Consider the following 20,770-nt stretch of genomic DNA (forward strand, 5'->3'; position numbering starts at 1 on the left):
TGCACAGCGCTGAATGCTTCGGGGAGAACCGTCACCTCTCAGACGCTGAAGTGCCGTGGCCTTGGTGGCATCGGTGGCATCGGGGGGTGGGGAAGTGAGCATCCAGCCCAGCAGCCCTGGCAGTAAGTGAGGCCCTGGAGCAGGTGGCCAACTTGCAGCAGAGGTGCCACGAGTGGCACCGCCAGCCTCTGCGTACCACGCACAGCAGATTTTGGAGGGGCAGGCAGCTCAGGGGCAGAAAGGGCAGGGAGCAGAAAGCAGAGCAGCAGATAGTATGGAGGCTGTTTTCCTGCCCCAGAGGCCTGGAGGGTTGCCATGTGACTCCCACATTTCAGAGAGGCTCTAGAGGGGACACAGGGAACTACAGACCACTGATCCAAACCTCTGTTCCTGGGAATCTGATAGAAAATATAATAATAAAGAATTGTTCAGCAAACTACTGGGAAGCCCCAATCCCATTGCTGTTAAGGCTCCAGGCCATGAGGACACCCTTTTTCTCAGGGTGTGGACAGACACCACAATTAGAAGGCACAAAGGCAAATGAAGCATTTTTATTCACTTTTATATTCAAGCCTTCTCCATACAAGTGGAAGGGTCAGGGAAGGGGAACGGAAGAGGCTGCTCCTTTAGCGGGCTCCGCTCGGGAAGGTGAGGGACAATAAGAGGTGCTATGTGGAGGGGCAAAGCAATGCAGAAGCTTCTGGCTAATATGGGCAGGTATTTGACATGGGACACGGGAAGGATGCTAGCAGAAGGTGCTGGAGCACCAAATAAATGAAGTTGTGCAGGTCCCAGGCCATCTGGACCAGAGGCTTTGGTCTAAAGCTTTGCAACCCTCAGATCAGGCCAGCTACCCAATTGCTACAAAGAAAAGGCACGGTGAAGAAGACATGGGAAATCAGCAGTCAAAGATGCAGGAAAGAATGCATCCTAAGGACAAGAGAGTTTCTCCACAGATGGAGTCATGTCCAGGAGATACAGAAACCTTGGGGCGCTGGCTGCCCTGGGTGCAACAGGTTTGGAAGGAACCATCAAAACTTTTGACAACTCCTTTTTTAAAGACTTCCCAGAGTAGGAACATGGGGACCTCAAGGGACCTGATTATAAATCATGGGAGGGGACAGCATTGATTTGGCTCATGGTTTTCTTGTCATTCACACGGAAATAAAGGAACAACTATACTTGACAAGCAGGTTTAAGCTCATGGGAAAAGGCAAGAGATTTGGTGTGGCCTGTTATAAGCAATTGTTGTACATCAAAGTGAAAAAAACTAGAGTGGTTCGGGAGCATGGCCCCGAGAATGGAAGAATCTGAAGACTGGAGGTTATACAGGGTATAAGGAAACAATTACGGTGAGACGCAAGCAGGAGAAGGATGGGGATATACGTGGGTGCGAGTGTGCAGAACTTCAGCATTAAGTGACACTTCACTGAGTGAGAGACTGCAATCGCTGCGGTCAGATGCCAGTGCTGGACCCTGCTGCATAGCTTTGATTGCAATGTTATGCTCCAAGAATTTTTTTCATACAGATAAAGGCTAGCAATGGCCATCTGGCACAGCACCTGCATGAATGCAGGAGTCTGATTTTCATGCCCTTTTTCTCCAATGCTTATCCAGCCGCGTCTTGAAAACCTCCAGTACCGGTGATACTACCACTGCCCTGCACAGTCTGTCCTACTGGCCTCATTGCTCTGCATCACAGAAAAGGAAGGAAGGATCAGTCTGCCCCTATTCAGAGGACAGAAAAGCTCTTCCTAGCGACCCCCCAGGAAGCAGCCATATTCGGTCTCCCTCTCCCGAGAGGACCCCCCTGCAGCCAGCCCCAGCACAGCTTCACAAGGGGCAGCCTCTGGATTGAGACCCCGGCTCTTCTCAATCCTTGGCTTCCCCAGTGATCCATAGCACCGCCACCTCTCCGAAAGCACACCAGACTGCTTCAAAACGAAGTCTTTAGTGTGCCACTCCAGGTCTCTCTGTCCTCACTCAGACCTTACTCTGTCCTTGCTGGGACCTTTCCTTTTCTCTGTCCATCCTGGGACCTTCTCCCTGTCTGCCCTGGGTCCTTGCCTCTTGGTCTGCCCTGAGACCTTCTCTCCTCAGGTGCAGATTGGGCTGGGGAAGGACTGGGCCACGCTTTGAGCCAAAGGGCTGTGTGGGGCAAATGTATCAGGACAGAAGCCTTTGCAGGATGGATGGGCAAGGGGATGAGATGCATACATGAGGCTGAAAAGGATCTTGAGAGGGGGAAAGGGGACTTCTTGTGGACATGGGGCACTGCCAGCTTCCAGCAGGGACCTCATGAGGATGACTGTGCCCAGCTGAGGAAGATGCTCTAAGTGATCTCCAGCAGGCTGTAGGATTCTTCTGGCCCCAAGATGCAGGGGAAAGGCACGACAAGAGAATGGAGATCAAGAGACCACCCACGGCCTGATGTGATGAGCAATGTCATGGGACACTGGACCAGTGAGGGGTATTCCCTGAAAGAGGTTCATGGCAGACCAAGGCTCCAGGTGAGCACCTGGCTGCTGGTCATCAGTGATCAAGGTTTCTGCCTCTGATGGGAAGAGAGACAGAGTGAAAAGTGGAGGTTAAAAAGTCTTGTGGAAGTGCCAGGCATGGATTAGTACCTGGCAAGAGGATTGGTGTGTAACTGGGACACAGGTACCTCCACAGGTAGGAGACTGGACAGCAGAAGGGAGTGTTGTATTGATGAGAGCAGGCAAGTCCACCGGTGAGAGGCTGCCCTGAGCCCAGCGAGAGAACTGGGGCAGATCAGAGCCACACCAAGGGTGCTTGGGCACCAATGCAGAAGCCTGGGCTAAGCAATGAAGGCACTGGGACTACTGGGGAAATTGGGGGTTAGTGATGGGAAGCAGGGGGTAGGAAGTCATGCCCTGCTCCCCATGGGGAGCTAGATGGGAGGTCACTGATGGGACCTCGGGGCTGGGACTCTGGTGGGCCAGGGTGCTGGGCCCTGGCTGGGTCAGATGGAGATGCTGTTCTCCATCTCCTGGGGGTTCATGTAGTTGTACGGCAGCTCGACCATCTGGTTCCTCAACTCGATGTCATCTGCAATCTCCCTCAGGTCCCGCTGGAAGGCCCTGATGAGCCGCTTCGGCTCCTGCTCTGTGAAGTGCTCCTCACGGTAGTCGCCCAGGAGCCTCTGGAGAGAGTGGGAGAGAGGGCCAGTGTCCAGGCTCAGGGCCCCTCTGATGGGCACCAGGCTGCTACCCATTCTTAGCAGGCCCTGAGCCCCACCCCACAGCCCCGTTATGTCTTGGTGCTAGCACCCCTCCAGCACCAGCCATGCCCAGCTCCAGTCACCAGACCTGCCTCCTCCTCCCACAGGCTGAGCCTGGGTGGAGGTCACTGAGGTGCCGCCTGCTGCCCTGTGCAGCACCCCCAGCTCTGCCCGGTGTCTGTCCTGCTGCACCCCACACACTCACCATGTCCTTAACGCGGCTGCTCAGCAGCAGCAAGGCTGACTGGATGGTGGCCGAGGTGTCCACCTCGGGGATGCAGTCCAGGAAGTGCTGCTGCGAGGTCCTACCTTTGTCCTCAGGCGGAGGGTGCCGCATGCTTGAGGGGTAGTTGGGAACCCAGGCACCGATGTCATACTGCAGGCCATGACACCAGAGATCAGAGCCATCTGGAGACTGGGGTGCTGCTCTGAGGGGACTCTCCCATGGACACCCATCCCCTGGGTCAGCACCCTAGAGGCAAGTTCCCCAGCTTCCCCTAAAAAATGCTGGGGCCGGGTCTGTGGCTCCAGCAGAGAGGAGGTGGCAGGGGCCCTCAGGACAGGGCTCCATGTGTCCTGAAAGTAATTGTGTGGCAGAAGGCATCATTGTGCCTGCACTCTAGGCTCACTAGCTGCTGCTGGGACCCTGTCAGCTGGTGCCTCTGCCTGCACTGGGATGAGGCCATGGCAGTGCAGGTTCCTCTGGCTGCTTCAAAGGAGCATGCCCCTGCAGTGTCAAGGCCATGGTCCCAGCAGGAGACCATGCCCCACATCCAGTCCAGGGCATGTTCTTCAACAGAGGGGGAGAATTCACGGTGGAGAGTAGCCCTCTCCAGGGACCATGATTGAGGGGCATCCCAGGAGATGTGGAGAGTCCAGGCAGGCCAGGGTGTGGAAGCAAAAGCTGCAGCCTGGTGCCAGGGTGGGAGAAGGGCAGGAAACAGCAATGCCCATCCTGAAGAGAGCAGGGGTGCAGGGGACCAGACTCCCCCTTCCCCACTAGGACCAGAACCCTCTCCCCCCACAGGGGGAGAAGAGGTGCAAGGGGGTTAAGGGGTGCAGAGGTTCTTCCCAGCATGGGACAGGGGTAGAGGTGCTCCCAGCCCTGAGCTGACAAGGAGCTTGGGGCTACAGTTGTCTCCTTTCCAGGCCAGGGGAAGGACAGGGTGTGCCGGAAGAGGCGTCCCTCCCTGGAACAGGAGAAGCGGGGGTGTCAGGGCTCCCCACTGCACCTGGGACACAGGGTCTCCCTACCTGCCCGTTGTTGACAGATGCGTGCTGGGCTGAGCAGGTGAAGATCACCATGGTGAGGAAGCGACACAGCTCTGCGACGGTCCTCAGGGAGGAGGGGATGCCTGTGGTGGGGGGCAACAGGGAACATGCAGGCCCAGACAGTGCTGAGGGCACCCATCTCATGTGTGCAGCCCCACATTGGCTTTCCTGAGCCAGCCCCTGGGCAGGAGGGGCAGGACAGGGCCAGCTCCACAGGGGCTGCACGCACAGGTGAGCGAGGCCTGACCCATGCTGGGAAGGATGCGTGAAGACCCTGCATGGAGGAGCCTCTATCATCTGCAAAGGGCTGCTTGGGGCAGACAGTGCTGGCCCCCGTCCTTAGCATGGGCCCGGGTACTCAATGACCAATCCAGAAGAGGCACTGCTACCCCAAGTGAACTGCCTGCCATGGCTCAGGGGGCCACAGGGTGGGCTCGGGGAGAGGACAGTACCAGAAGACGCTCTGGACAGGAACCCATTAACGAAAATCTCGTTCATCCAGGCCTGCAGCTCAGGGTCGCCCTGCACCACGTCATCGCTCGGGTAGTAGAATGCCACAATGCCAGAGACAAAGCTGGATGGGACACAGGGGAGATGGGAGATGGAGATGGGCTCCCATGAGGCCACGCACTACCCAGCAAAGGCCCCATCTCTGAGCACTTCCCACTGCCCAGACCAGCCCTGCAGGGAGCCAGCGGGTGACAGGGCTGGGGCACTTCTACTCCTCCCTGCCCTGGCCAGCATGGTACTTGGCAAGCAGCTTCAGACAGGAGTGTCCAGCAGGGCCAGGGCCCCTGCTCAGCAATGCAGGGCTGCTGCATCTCCTCTGCCTCATGCATCTGCCTCTGGGCACCCCCAGCCCCCTGGGACAGACCCGGGTCCCCTTTCCGAGGCAGTGCCTACATTAGTTTATGGTACCAGGTGCTCTGATCCCTGCCCCTTATTCTTGCCTCTCTGCTGGAGTCCAAGTTGGTATTCAAGCCAGCCCCTAAACAGCAGCATCCCCTGGCACAACTTACCCAGGCACCCTGCTATAGGGACTTCATCCCAAGCATTCTCCACAGACTCCTGTGCCTCTCATGCCCTCCCCGTGACCATCCCCATCCCATGCCCCTCCCCATGACCTTCCCCTTGTCTGGGGCTTCACCTTTTTATAGCTTCCCAGATCTTCAGCCCATCGTCTCTGTAGAGGTAGTTGGGGATGGAGGAGACCCCTCGGGCCTGGATATTATCAGGAAGGCAGAGAGAGTCGTAGGTCACCTGCTCCAAGGTCTTGCTCAGCAGCAGCACTATCCCTTCGTGAGAGCTTGCTGAGCCCTGAAAAACAGAGGCTGCCCATGGGAACAGAAGGGCAGATTGTGCTGGGGCCCTTCCAAGCGCCTTGGAGGTGCCTGGTCTCTGGGGCACTGCGGAGCTCTGTCCCACCTCTGCACATGGGCAGAACTGGGCCCAAGCTGTCTGAGCTACATAAACTGGCCACCACAGAGCAGGCTGTGTGCAGGTGACCCAGGGGCACCAGCATGGCCCAGACTGAGAAACTGCCCATGGGCCACCACCACAATTCGGAGATGTAAGAGTCCTCTGTGTCTGAGATGTGCTGGCTACACGTTCAAGAGAACAGCCACTGGCTTCCTCATAGCGCCCTTCACAAGGGCTAGGCCCACTGGTCTCCTGGGGCCTTAGGGACTGTTCTCTGGCTATGCCGTCAGAGAAGCCTAGTTCTGACACAGGCACAGAGATGCCTGGACCCTTCCCGGCAGGTAATGGTTGCCCTGAAAAGCCTTACCAAGACAGAGACTGCAGCCTCCTGCATAGCCCAGTTCCATGTGCAACTTCCTGCATAGTTAGAAATTTTTGTTATCGCCTGCCTGAAGTCACCTTTGCTGCCATTCTGGAGCCATTTCCCCCAGTGCCCGGTGAACAGAAAGAACAGTGTAACAGGGCACCCAATTTTTTGTTTTTTAAATACCCTGTTCTAAAGGCAGTCAGGCCTGCTCTTGACTGCCATGCCTTGATGTTAGTAGAGATCTATATTGTGGAAGGCTGCCCTGATCTTACAATAATGACCACATGACTTGTGATCATAGCCTTATGGGCCAATCACATCGCTCCGTTCCTCACCTACACCATGTCCCATGCCTTGCAGATGGCATCCTTACAGATGTTCTACCAAGTGCTGATACAGCCCTTCACAGGACCTTCCCACCTCTCCGCCTTTCTTTGGGCTGTCAGCTCCTGTCTTGGTCTCTTGTCTTACACCCTGTTTATTCTTAACTTTCCCAACTGCTCTCCAGGCCTTTGGACCCAGCTGACACTATGCTGCTCAGGACCCTTGCTGAGCCATGCTGTCCTCTTAGGTACCTCAGTGTGCCTCACTATGTGGTTCAGGCCCCTCAGATCCATACAGCCCACTGGACCTCTGGACCCATGCACTCCCAGTCTTGCCTGGCCCCTCACTGGGCTTCTGGACCCACATGGTCCTTGTCCTCCCTGGCCCATCACTGGGCTTCTCAAACCCCTGTGGTCCGCATGGTTGTCTTTGCCTAGTGCTTGTCTGTCAGAGTGTGCTCCCCTAGCCTTCCCCCTCTGCAGAGTAGCCCACAAGGCGGCAGCAGCTGAGGTTTTCCGGTTCCCCAACATTACCTTAGGCAGTCAGGTGATTACCTTGATCAGGCCTAGCCTCACCTGCTGGCCTCTGGGTCAGCTGACTCTCTGACTGGGCCTGACCCCACCTGCCGGTGGCTTCACGGGTTATCTGACCTCTTCAAGTGGCAGGCACATCGAGTACACTGCCACAAACAGTTATAACTTTCCTCTTTTCAAGAACTGGTCCTGCTCTTTCCTAGCAGGCAGGTCCCAGAGGGTGGCTGTGGGCAAGCTGTTGTCATCCTCTTGGGATCTTCCCTGTAGTCAGCCCAGAGCTTCATCCTATTGCCCCTCCTACTCCACATTCACATGAAGTCACAGGGCAAAACTGCACAAAGACTCTGGGTGAGGTGCCATCAGCATGCAGCTGACAGGCCATCAGCATCGCTTTCTCATTCGACCTGGGCCTCACAGTCTGTCTTCCCCCATTGCCTGGCTGCAGCTGAGGATGGGATGTGGGCAAAACTGGATGAGATAGAAGTGATAGTGCTTTGCAGTCCTGAGGGCACTGGGATACCTAGCACTGATGGGATTTGGCCTCCCTGTGTTAGACAGCTTTGCAGCCGGGGGGTGCTCCCAGACCCTCTGCTGTACCTGGCTCTCCAGGTGGCTGCAACCCTTCCTTCAGACTGGGAACTGTCCACCTTCATTGGTGCTAGACTCCTGAAGTATACTCTGTGTGGGGCTGCCTTTGGAGATGCTCTGGAGGGGGTACAGCTCATGCAAAACACAGCGACCTGCCTTCTGCCGGGGGTGTTACCATGAGCACAGAACTCCAGTGCTCCAGAAGCTGCGTTGGTTCCCAGTAGTGTTTGAGGTCCTCTTTTGCCCTATAAGGCCCTAAATGGCCCTAAATACCTAAGGGACCACCTGTTCCCATACACCCCATTGTGATGCCTGAGGTCAGCCAAGAGCAGCCTCTCACCATTACCATCAATGCACTGAATCTACTTGGAAGAAAGCACACGGGAGACTGTCTTTGGTGGTTACCCATGATAGTGGCCCCTCAGCTCTGGAAATCCCTGACCCTTGAGGCCCCTAGAGCCTGAGCCTGGACATCTTCTGAGAGACAAGGTCTTCTTTCTATTCAGGCAAGGATTTAGCTGGGATGGTGTAGGGTGGCAGGGAGGGTTGCACATAATTCATTTTCATACACTATTGGCTTTCATAAGGTGTTTTGTTCTGTGGTGTTTTCTTGTTTGCTGGTTTTATAAGCTATTTTGCTGCCCTGAGTTGCTGCTGGGAAGGGTGGCATATGAATAAATACATAAATGCATAAATTTAATAAGTTTCCCACATTCACTGCCTCACTCCTGAGTTTCCTCAAGACTAAACAGCCCCATTCCCTCTCCCCTCTGCATCTGTCCTGTGATTCTGCCTTCTCCCTGGTTCCCTCCACCTCCCCCATCTGCACCATGACAGCGGGCAGGGATGGGAAACACACAAACTGCACCTGGGGCCTCCCCCGACACCTGCTTCATGCAAGGAACAGCCCCTAGAGCGCACGGCTGGCCACTGCTGGCCAAGAGGCTGTGCTGAACAGAGGCCCGGCACCCTCACCTTGGTGATGACGCCTTCTGGGTTTATGAGAATGCTTCTGGCCAGGGTGTTGATGTGCAGCGTGAAACGGTAGTGAGGGTGCAGGAGCTGAAAAAGTACAGGCAGGGTCAGGGAGAACATGCTGTCCACGAGCTCAAAGCTCCTACTACAAGCTCAAGCTTCCACTCCCATCTGCCCAAGCAACAGAGAGTAACACGGCCCGTGGTTGTACCCGTGGTTGTACCAGCAAGGCAGCAGTTGCCAGCCCCTCTCTGCAGGACACAGCTTCAGAGCTCACAGCTCATTGCATTGAGAGCCTGGCATGTGACACCCACTGTCCCCAGCACAGGTGCCCCCCAGAGCCTGCAGGAGCTTGGAGGGGACCAGCCCAGGAGGGCTGAGGTGGTGACACAGCCCAGGGAGCTGGTGCAGAGGAGGCAGAGAAGAACCTCTTTAGGGATGGTTGTGGGGGCTGCTATAGTGGAGCAGGGAAGGTCTCTAGATGAAAATTGTGGGGAATCACTTTGCTGTGGCTTCTGCCACAAAGCCAGAGAGCGACTTCACAAGTGCCGTGATTCCCTGAGCAACCTGGCACAGTTTGCTTCCTGGCATGATTGGGGGGGGCGGGTAAACCCCACACAGACCCACGACAGGCTAATGGTAGGCAGAGGGCTCAACTACCTGCCTCCTTGCACCTGAAAGCATCAGGCTCCATGTGGAGGGTCTGGACAGCTGCCACAAAGCAGGAGTGCAGGGCCGACAGGGGCACCCTTTTGCCCCTACAGAAAAGGAGGGACAGAGAGAGGGTAGGAAATACCGGACCCTGGGAGATGGGCCGTGAGTGGGTATAATGTGCTTCAGAAACATGCCCAGGGTGCCGGAGACCCCACCCTTCCGGCCAGGTGTCCTGCAGAAGAGCAGTGGGAGCCTAAGGTGGGGATAGGGGTCAGGCCATGTTTTGTTTGGTGACTGAGCTCTGTGACATGAGGGCAGGGACACACGCATGAGCTGCCAGCCCCCTTTCAGCTCTGGGACTCCTGAAGGCTTGGCTGAAGGGTCAAGCATGCAGTGGCAGAGCCTGAGATCAACGTCCCATGTCACAAGGGGATGCACAGAGGTGACGCGGCCCTGCCAGTGACTGAGGTGCCTTGGAGCCCCAGCGAAGTGCTCCTGGGAAAGCTTCCTGCCCCAGCCCCTCTCCCCGCTCACCTTGAACAAGGGGTGGCACATGGGCAGCTGCCGAATGGTGGCAATGGAAAACACCTCGGCAAAGAGATGGGTCTTGAGCAGGTGGGTGATGATCTGGTGGATGTAGAACTCGCTGTTCCGGACCCAGGTCTTGGCCAGGATCCAGTCCCACTCGGAGTCACTGGGCAGGAAGATGGGACTCTTGGGGCCCGGAGTCTGGCTCAGCTGTAAAAGGGGAGATGTCCTGCCACTGACATGCATAGGAGGACACCCTGCCCTGGACATCCCAGGTCTTTCCCCTTCTGTGTTGAGGTCTGCCTGTGCCACTGCTGCTAGCCTGGGAGAAGGGCCTGGCTGGGCATGGCGGGAGTGCACTGCCCACACCAGGCTGCAGGCTGCTTTTATTGACAGAGTCCAGGTCTGCCCTTCCCTTGGGCTCTGTCCCAGCTCAGGGCTGTGAGATGGAGGCTAGCCTTCAGGGCTGCAGCGTTCATGGGGGCTGCTGGCCTTGGGTCACAGCTCTGGTCTGCTCCTCTCCACTGGCTCAGTCCCATGCCCCAGGTGCTACATGCTGCTTGGCTGCTGAGGACCAGGTTGCAGGCTCTGTCCCTGTGGGTGATCTCACAGGCTGGGGTTCTCCGGCATGGAGAGATTTTCATCTCTTCCCTGCATCTGACAGCTGCTGCTGAGAGCAGTAGGGCCCCTTCGCCTGCCTGTCCCCTCTTGAGAAATACTGAAGCTGCTGAAGTCCTCTTGACAGAGACAACTACCCTGCTGGGGTCGGTTCAGAGCTGAGACCTGGAACCCAGATTTCTCCTTCCCAGCACAGGACCTCACCCTCCAAGCAGCCAGCTCCTGTACTGAGCACTATGGAGTGATGTCCCAGGAGAGGGGCCTTCAAGGCTCTGGCCCCCCAGGCAAATCAGCAGAGACAAGACACCCGGATGCAGCCCAGCAGCAACCTGAGCACAGCAGAAGGCAAGCAGAGTGGGCCTAAGCCCCAGCCGGGTCTGCCTTTACCTGGATGGCGATGGGCTGCAGCTCCCCAGCCTGGTTCTGGTGCACCAGGCACAGCGGGGCAGCAATGTATTGCTGCCGCCCATGGATGGTGTGGGTAGGAATGTCTTCTAGGTCCTTGTAGTTCACCAGGAAGATGTGTCCTTCCTGTGTAGAGGAGAGCATAGTTGTGAGCCAGAGAAGTCCTGGCTGCTCTTGGAGAAGGCACCAGGAGGCTGCAGTGGGCTCTAACCTTCTCCTGGGAGCACCATGAGCATCAGTGGAGTGAGGCAGGAGAGCCTTGCAACCCCTTCACACCAACTCCAAGGGCAGCAGGCCTGCTGCCGTTCAGTTATGGGCAGACTGAGAAAGCCACGCTGGGTGCTGAGCCTGTATCCTGGGGCAGGTGGTGCCATAGGCCCTGCCCCAAGGATCATAGGGCTGGGAGCCAGGAGCCCAGGGTTGGCAGGACCTTGGAGCTGGTGGCTCTGCTGGGATCAGGCCATACCTGTAGTTCCCTCTTCAGGCTGGTGCCAGCCCCTAGGGCTCCAGCTACCATCTCCTCTGTCACAGGGAAGTAGGCTGGCAACTGTGTGCATTTCTGGATCATCACCGGGTTGACTCCATTCAGAAACTGGTACCCAAAGAAAGTGTCCTCTTTCCAGTGGGCGGCCACGTACTCTGGGACTGGGACAGGAACACCAGGCATTAGCACACACCCCTGGGCCCTCCCCACAGGGCTTCCTTCTCACATTAAGGTCCCAGTGGCCAAGATCCTGTGCTGGGGGGAATTTAAGTCATGTGGCTGTGGGTAATTTAATCCCTGTGGCTGTGATATCTTGTTTGGACCTGAGAGCACTGGGCCCAGGCCCTAGTCAAGGCAATGGTGCTGCCTTTTTCTATGTCCCTTTTTGGGCTCTTTCTGTACAATACCAGGATGTTTTTAAGATTTGGATGTTTTTGTGGAGCGTTCTGGCTAACAGCAAGGGTGCTGCACTGATGCATGTGACCACAATGGTTTCTATCAGGGTCACTTACTTCTAGTGGAAGAGCAGAGCAAGGTAAATGGGTATAAGACACCTGTACTGGCCACATCAGGGCAGTACAATCGAGCAGCAAAGAGATCATTTCTTAACTAACGCAGCTGAGCTGGTGAAGTTCTCCAGCGAGGACCAGCCTTGGCCCCGGGGCAGTTCTGGAGTAACCCCTCTGCTTCCACATGGCTGTCACCAAGCTTAAAATGTGGCCACATCCTAATAAGCTGACCCACCCCCTGGGCCCTTAAGGCTTGACCTGAACTGTGTGGTTGGCAGCTTTAAAAAATGAAAAGCTTACAAACAACTCAAATATTAGGACATAAATAGCATTAGGAACTAAGGAACATGGGGCTGGAAGGGCCTCCTGGGCCAGTGAGTCTAGCCCCCTGCATTCACAGGCAGCCGTCAAGCTAAGGGGTCCCCAGACAGCCACTTCGCCCCTCACCCTCAGTGACCAGAAGCAACATCCAAAATGACAGCAGCTCCCTGCAGCTCAGCACAGGTAACGGCCGGGGAGACAAGGGAGCTGCCACTGCAACAGCAGGGAAGCAGCTGGATCATCCATGCCCTGAAGGCTGTCTAGCCTGGACCCCCCTGGTTTTACAGTACCCTGTTTTGAGTTTTGCCTCCGACCAGCCATAAAAGGCCCCTGGCTGTGAGACCACATCAGTCCCAGAACATGCCCTCTAATGCTTGGCTTAACTGCCCTCTGCCTGCTGACCTGAGGTGGAAAGAGTCTTGGCTTCCCAGGCTGCAACGAAGGTTAGAAAATAATAACTAAACATCAAGTCTTCGACCTGGCTGGAGCCAAATGCTGCTCGCCCTGTCACCAGCACTGTAGACCTGATTAATCCAGAGGCACTGTGCTTTGGCCTGAGAGGATTCACTACACCACGCAGCAACCAGATGAGTCAGGCAGACCGAGCCTCTGCCAAAACGCAGCGTGGGCTCTCTCTGGAGATACAGGGGCCAGAATCAAATGGGTGCAGTTGACACCTGAATGGACACAGGCAGAATTTGCCACCCCGGTCACACAGTGATGCCAAATGGCCCTGGATCCACAGCCACGTATTCCACCCAGCACCTCAATGCACAGCTCCCTAGGCCCAGCACCGGCATCTCCAGGCACACGCGCCAGGTGTACGCCCAGAGCACTCGGGCACCTGATGCCCGTGTGAGCTCCATGGAGGTTCAGATCAGAGCCGGGAGGTGCCAGAATGCTTGCTAAGTCCTGGAGGCTCCAGCCCCAGGGGAATGCAGCCAGCAAGCCCAGCTAGTGTCAACAGTGCTAGCTCTCACTCCAGGATGGGGGCCATGCCCAGCTTCTCCCTGATAGCCTTGGGGTTAGAGCCCTCCCCTGGAGACAGAGAGAGCTGGGTCCCAGGCTTTCCTTACCCTGAGGGGGTTCAAACCTACCTCCCAGGAGAGTCCCCAGACCACCAGCCTGTAGAGAAAGCAGATGGGGTGCACTGCCCACCCCTCCTGATACAGCTGGGCCACCAGTAGCAAAGAGCAAGCAAGTCATTAGGCCAGTAGGAAAGGAAATCACCAGGAGCCTGATGGGGTAGCCTATTGGTTATGGCAACCCCTTGGATGGGAGGGAGCCCTGGGCTCTGGTCCTGTCCCCAGGGCTCTTTGTGCATTTTACATTAGATAGTGATTCAAAACCTACTCAGACCAGCGCTCAGGAATTAGATACACAGGCAACTTCAGTTCACACTCAAAGAAGCCATAGCTCTCTGATCATTTATAAGCCTGCTGCCCTGCTGACAGAAAACTACCAACATGTCTTAGCCGATGTTCCCAACACAGAGGAATGTGGGACACAAACCACGCCATGCATGCACAGGAGGACGGGTCTGGGCCTGTCTCTATGACAATGCTACTGATGGCTAGAAAATGGTATTTAGAGGTTTGCTGTTGGGAATTGACTGATAGGCCAAGTAGATATGCATTAAGATAATGGTCCAGGCCAACAGCAAGGATTAATTGATTTCTAAAGAGTCTGTGACAAAGTTTCTTCAAGGCCTGCTGTGTCTGAGACAGGTTTGTGATAGGGTGCAGAGGTAGGAGCTTTGCTGTCAGAGAGAGAGACAGAGTTTTGCTGGGTTGGGAAGCAAGGCCAGTGTAGATTGTGAAGCCTGCATCCCAGAAAAGATATGGTTAAAGCAGTGCCAGAGTTATAAGGTCTGTCAAGGAAAAGAGAGGCTGGAAGTTAAGGCAGACCCATAGCATGAACGCTAAGACCCAGAAGAAAGAGTGTGGAGACTTCAGAGAACTGAAAGAGAGAGAAAGACGGTTGGAGAGAACAGACCCACAGCGTCCAGAGAAGGACTGAGAGTGGGGACCAAAGAGCAGAGCCCAGCAAAAGCTTGTGAAAGCATGGGAAGCCAGGGACTCGCAGTCTGAAAAGTGGGTAAGGCAGAGTCAGTGACCCGTGGTCCAGGAGGGGCTAGGAGTGGGACCAGATGGGTCCAGAGGCTCAAAGTAGAGGCGAAAGAGAGAAAGATCTGATGAGAGGTATGCAGCCCAGGAGAGGCAAGTATTAGCATGGCCAGGTGCCAAGGTCTCACTGGCTCAGGAGCAGAGTCAGGATGCAATGAGGGGTCAAAGTCCAGGGGACACAGCTGGAGACCAAAGGGACCCACAAGCCCATAACCCAAAGGGGTCTGGAAGAGCCCTGAAAGACCAAGTGGTCAGGCAATCCAGAGGCAGAGCCAACAGAGGTCAAAAGGCTGAAAGAGACCACTGCTAAGGCTGCTAGAGCTGGAAGCCTGAAATCTCAGCTAGCCTGAGAAGAGGCCAGGAAGCCCAGAAGTGAGAGATTGTGCCCATGATGGGTGAAGATGATCAGGGCAGAAGACCCTGGAGATTGGTCCTGGGTAAGACCTGAAAACTACACCCTCCTGGGACTGTTTAATGTAGTAGAGCTACTTGTGGTGGGATAGTCTCTACAAAATGCCACATGTTGCCACCCCAAGGAAAGGCGAGTATGGGGTGCTGAAAACCCTAGCTCGCACTGCCTTGTGGGTCACCCTTTGATGGGAGAAGGCTAGGGGGAGCATACTCCAACAGAAAAACCCTTGGTGGAGGCCAAGGACAGAAGGTGTGTGGCAGAGTGCTTGGAGTACCAGAAGAAAGGACGGCTGAAAAAGCAGCCTCTGCAAGGAACAAGGAGGGGAATCTCTGAATGAGCTCCAGCATGGCGAGGGCAGGGCAAAGGCAGCCACAGTGCCAACAGTGATTCTGTGGTGTGAATTAACCTAAAGGGGGCTCAGCCTCTCCCTTTGTGTCTTTGTGTTTTGCAGGATATGGACCACCACTGCAGCATCAAGAAGTTTGTTTGATACAGAAAAGATTCAGGTTTAACTGTGTTATGAATTGGCTGTGTCTGTGCAATGCTATTGCTGCTGAGTGGTTAATGATATTAACTATGCTGGACAATGAAATATAAAGCAGAACTTCTTAATAGGCTATGGGATAGCTGCAAAGTGGCTACAGAAAATGTTGCATCATGTGGAGCATCGCCTTTGCTTGTGCTAGATACGTCTTTTTATGCTCTTTATAGTAGAAATAGTAATGTAATGTAGCTTTATTAATTGCCAGAATTCATGCCATGATCTGGAACAAGAAGTAGAATTGTGGGATCCTGGTGGAAACCAGGCATGATGTTTGCACAGAAAGGCCTATCTGTGACAAAGCTTCTTCAAGGCCTGCTGTGTCTGATACAGACAAGCAATGAGCAGACACAGGGGCTGGGAAATTAAAGACAAATACCACACTGTTCCATAACATAAAATAAGGTGGCACCAGGTCACAGTGCCCAACTGCAAGGCCCTTGGGCTTTCTGGTTTTGGGGGATCAGACCAAATTAGAAGAAGAGCAGGAAAGCCCAAATTAGGATGTGTGAATGTGATGGGTTTCTGAAACAAAGGAATATGCTGGCAGGACAAAACGTGGACAGTATGATGACAACAGAGAGACCAATCAGTGCTGGCCAGAGATGAAGAGTCATCATCACAGGAGGAGAAAAGAATACAAAAAGAGGAATTTTATAGCAGCAAAGGGTCCCCAAGAGGGGAACCGGAGGCTACCATCGACAGAGGGCATACCTGTCTCATCCACCCTACTGTAGGGGGGAGGGATATGGGGCGGGGGGGTTGACATCTGATATTCAAGAGAGAACCTCAGAGGGAAGCTCACGTACTGGCCGGACATACCTTGACTCTGTGCAGCTCTAGGACTAGTAGATATAGAATTGTTTGCAGTATTCTTATGTGCTATCACTGTGTATCAATACATCTTGCCTATTATCAAATGGAAAGGTCGTGGTCAGTCTGAGAGTTTTGGGTCCACCCAGAACAAGGTATCTGAGTCATATATCCAGTGCCAACAGCCATCCCCTCACTAATATCAATGGTAAAGAAAGATCTGACAAAGAACATCCTGCATTCAAAAGCCTGTCAACTTCCATCCAGGAGGAGCACACACCAACTGCTGCAGCTTCCTAAGCCTGACGAAGGGTTTTTGAACCCGAAAGCTTGCTTAATAACTATTCTCCAACCATTTGGGTTGGTCTAATAAAAGATATCAAATTCACCCAAGGAACCTTGTCTGCCTATGTCAACTTCTATCGCATCTATGCAGTTGGTTCAATAAAAGATATCACCCTAAGCAATCCTTTCCTCAAAGGTAAAGAAATAAAGAGTTGTGAGGCCTACCCAAGGGTCATGGCAATAGACTTAGTTCTTCATCCTTCCACCTATCCAGACCTTGGCCATGCTGGATACACAGGATGTGTTTACACATGCAATTAATATACATGAATAAACCCCAGAACATATTGCTCCAGAATTTTTGCTCCCATGAGCATCCTTTGAACATGTGCCGAGGAGTAAAAAACTCTGGAGCACACAGTGCTGGATTAAGTTTTACTGGGACCCTGGGAAAACAGAAAACTGGAGTCCCCACACCAAGCAAGGGCAGGTTTTCTCTGTGCCCACCAGTGGGCTGCAGCTCGGCCTGCCCATCTTCCTTGGCACAGCCAGGGTGAGCCAACAGGTGCAAGTGCCGCTGAGGTAAAGCCAGCCCCAGCTCCAACCCGGACCGGCCCCTTCACTCAGTGGGTGTCACGCAGGTGGGGCTGTGGTCCACCAGCATTGAGGTACAGGCCAGGGCTGGGGCCTGGGCCAGGGCTGGGGCCAGCTTGGGGTCGGGGGGTGGCGATCATGGGCTCCATGCCACCCCCATCTGCTCACCCACCCCTCTGCCAGCCCCGGTGGTCCCATCCTGTCCTGTCCCAGCAGCACTGGAGCCGGTGGCTGCCCACAGATGGCAGAGAGAGGGGAAGGAGCAGAGCTGCCCATGGGGTCTCCTGGCAAAAAACAGCCCCAGAAGCCACCGCCACCCACACAGAGCCCCACACCTGCCCCTAGCCTCTGGTTTTGACCCAGCCAGAGGAGAAGAAGCACACACTGCCTGCCCCAGATGCCCATGGCCAGGATGCCTGCCTGAGCTGTGCTGGCCCTGGTGCCCCAGGGGGCTCCTGAATGCCACTAGGTCTGGGCCCTGCAGACCTCTGCATTAATTTACCCCTGGAAGTATATTGCTCCAGAGTTTATTCATGCCCAGCACGTGCAGCCCGGACGGAGCAGCCCCCGCTGGCAGAGGACCCGGGGGCAAGCCTGCCTGCCCAGAGACGCTCCAGCCAGAGACTGAAGCACCCTTGTACCCCAGCCAGCCCCGTCACCATCAACATGAGCACTGTCGTGCACAAAACAACGCTGCTGCAAGGTAGTACTTGTGTTTAGCCAGACTACACTTCAGCGGAGTTTATTAGCCTACTGCAACCTAATAGGGTCACACGTGTAGATTATGACATTTTACTGGGAGTGAATTAGGCAGCTCCACAGAAAATGTCTTATGTAGATGCTTCCACAGAGCATAAAGTAACCTACAGTCTAGCTCAGGCCTCATAAAGACAGCTTGTGTCCTAAGTCAAGTGTGACATCGCAAAGCTCTTATTCTAAAGCCCCCTCCTGCCTCTAACACAAGGGTACAGCCCCCAGCCCACTCCTGCCGTTTCCCTGGGACATAGCTTGCTCTACTTTAGGCGGTCAGTAATACCCTGAAATGCTTCTCCTGCCTTTTTCTAAAGAGGAGCAGGAACACACCAGCAGGGCAGGCAGAAGAGAAGTGCTTGCACTCTTGATATGAGTCAAGTTGAAGTCGCCCTTCTCCTGCTGAGACAGTCTCCATCCCCCAGGAGCTTTGTTAGGATGCTGTTGCTTGATTAAGATTTTAGGAAGGTGGCCAGGAGGGTGGCCGTTCTGGCAACGTCCACCAGGGCAGTCCCAGCCCCACCTCAAACCTGACTGGCCTTCCTTCCTTTCAGGCTCCTGCCACACATTGCACATATTACACAACTAACTGCCTAATCATGCAATAAATTTAGGCCGATCACGTGTGCAAAGTAAGACCAGCCCCACGTGCAAAGTAATTATGACGCAATTAACTGGTTAATTGCACAATAAACGTGGACTGGCCACACATGCATAGTAATGATCATGCCATAAAAATGTCCATCCAGCTATAAAAGGGACCAACCAGCTACAAAGTTAGTGCTTGAAAATGTAACAACTGTATAGCTGGTTTCCAGGCCCTCAGAAAGAGCAGTTCAACGCCCTTTTGTTTAGTGTGAGCTGGAACAACGGAAGCCATCTCTCAAAAATTAGGCTGAGGGCAAATGCAGGGGCTAGGAGGTACATGCGACTGTGGCTAAAAACAGACAGCTGCTTTGACACGGCCCTGACTAGGCCTTGGTGTGACTCACACCAAAACAGGTGCGGCCAGTCATTTACACACCAGGCTTAAATGGCAATTAAGTTGAATCAACCATAACGGTTCTAAGGCAGTGTCTACACATGCTGTTAGCACACAGCAATAAACTCCAGCACATATCACATGGGAGTTTAATGCTATGTTTCTGCATGTATTTGGGACCACAACACATTGAGCTGGGTTGGACGTCCGGGGTGGGGGCGGCCGGCCAGCCCAGGGCTGCTCCAATCTGGCTCAATGTGCTGTGGAGGGGCTGGCTGGGGCACAAGGGTGCTGCAGTGTGGGGCTAGCCAGCAGGCAGTCCTCACACTAAAGCACGCTTGTGCCCCAGCCAGCCCTGCCAGCATCTACACAGGAGCTGCTGATGAGTACATTACTTGTATATACAAGTACTGTCCTGTGCCAGAATAAATTAGTTTCCTCCAGCTGAATAGCATCTCCTGTGCAGATGCTGAGACTTTACTGCAGAGCTAATTAGTCAGCCCCACAGTGAACATCTTGTGTAAATGCGCCCAGTGCTAAGTTGAATAATTCAGAGATACTTGAGGAGGGACACTGAGCTCGGCTCTCTGGAAGAGCTCATTTGCTGCAGCACAAAAACCTGTGATGCTAGCCAAAGTGGTTGTCTGTTCTTAGCCTGTGTCCAAGGCAAGTAGGATGCAGGACAGGCTGCATTGTGTGGCCCAAGAGAGCGAGCTTTCTGGGTGAAGTCCAGCTCTAGCTGCACAGGCAGGTCTGGAAATGTGACCAAAGATCATGTCTCCCAGCAGCTTATACTGCTGGGGCCAGAGAAACAGGACATGCCTTAGGAACAAGCAGGTTGTCTGAGCCATATTGAATGCTGATACCAGCTGTTCCTCTTCACCAAAACAGCCAGGGGCAGGGAACAAAGGGGTCTGGGTGAAGGGGAAGATGCTAAGCTGCTCCTGGTGGGCTGCAGTCAGATGTGCAGTAGGCACTGGGCTGTCGCTGGTGGGTCACAGTCAGGTGTGTAGCGGGGATGCTGGGCTCCTGCTGTTGCTGTACAGGTCTTAGCTGGGTGTTGTGGGATGGGAGGCTAGGTTATTATACCCAGTGTGCAGTTAAGGACACTGAATTTTAGGCTGATGGGCTGTGCAAGGACAGACAGCGCTGTGGGGACTGGTGGTTACAGAGGACCAGGTCTGGAGGATGCTTTCTTCTTGCTGTGGGGGAATGTGCAGTGTTGGTAATGGGGCTGTGTGTTGCAGCGGGGGATAACACATACCGATCTCTCGCCCGTTGACCCGGGAGAACATCGTCCGGATTTCTTCCAGGCTTTTCCAGGAGCGTGCCTGGGTCAGAAATCCTTTCAGGGATAACCGTATCTTTCTGTGCAGAGAGAGAAGCAGGGAGAGACCCCAGCAATTCTGGTCATCTGGCCCCCTCTCTTTACACACTCTCCCCATCCCTGACTCCTTCGTTTGCTCTCTTATCCCCCCGGCTTCCCTGCTTCTCCCCCTGGACAGACGCGGAGCTCTGCTTGGACACACTCTAGCCGGCCCCTTGGGCTCCCAGCACTTACTCAAATTTCTGGATCCCTGTAAAGGAGGTGAGTCGGATGCTGGAGAACCTGGCATTGGAGTCCAGCTCTGCAACACTGCCCACGTTCAGACAGCGGGGCCAGCCAGGGGCATATTCCTTCCACCTGCAGAGAGGGGACAGGGGGTGTCAGCATGGCAGCAGCTGTGGCAGGGCTCCAGAGGGAAGAAACAGCCCCTGCCTGGGGGAAGGACCGGTCCAGCCATTGAAGTTGGAGAGGCTGGTGTAAACATCAGGCAGGAGGGAGGTAGGCCGTCATAAATCTCATAGTTTCATAGTTGGTTGGGTCGGAAGGGACCTGAGCAGATCATCAAGTCCGACCCCCTGCCCTGGACAGGAAAGAGCACTGGGGTCAAACAGCCCCAGCCAGGTGATTATCCAGCCTCCTTCTGAAGACCCCCAGGGTAGAAGCGAGCACCACTTCCCTTGGAAGTTGGTTCCAGATCCTAGC

General features: G+C 54.6%; 1 protein-coding gene across 1 annotated transcript in view; it reads right to left on the minus strand.

The window, feature by feature from the left end:
* Positions 1-562: 562 nt before the first annotated feature.
* The window catches only part of LOC102375634 (hydroperoxide isomerase ALOXE3-like), a 23,833-nt gene continuing 3,625 nt past the window's right edge, over positions 563-20,770 (minus strand). Inside the window, exons 4-14 of the mRNA XM_025213400.1 lie at positions 20,303-20,425; positions 20,006-20,109; positions 11,391-11,569; positions 10,907-11,050; positions 9,908-10,111; positions 8,720-8,806; positions 5,661-5,830; positions 4,966-5,087; positions 4,496-4,596; positions 3,447-3,617; positions 563-3,163 (exon numbers count right to left, since the gene is read on the minus strand). Of these exons, the coding sequence (XP_025069185.1) occupies positions 2,984-3,163; positions 3,447-3,617; positions 4,496-4,596; positions 4,966-5,087; positions 5,661-5,830; positions 8,720-8,806; positions 9,908-10,111; positions 10,907-11,050; positions 11,391-11,569; positions 20,006-20,109; positions 20,303-20,425 (1,585 nt within the window). The 3' untranslated portion in view covers positions 563-2,983. The remainder of the gene's footprint in view (positions 3,164-3,446; positions 3,618-4,495; positions 4,597-4,965; positions 5,088-5,660; positions 5,831-8,719; positions 8,807-9,907; positions 10,112-10,906; positions 11,051-11,390; positions 11,570-20,005; positions 20,110-20,302; positions 20,426-20,770) is intronic.

This window comes from Alligator sinensis, unplaced genomic scaffold (genome assembly GCF_000455745.1).
Source record: "Alligator sinensis unplaced genomic scaffold, ASM45574v1 scaffold551_1, whole genome shotgun sequence".
In the NCBI taxonomy this organism is placed as follows: Eukaryota; Metazoa; Chordata; order Crocodylia; family Alligatoridae; genus Alligator; species Alligator sinensis.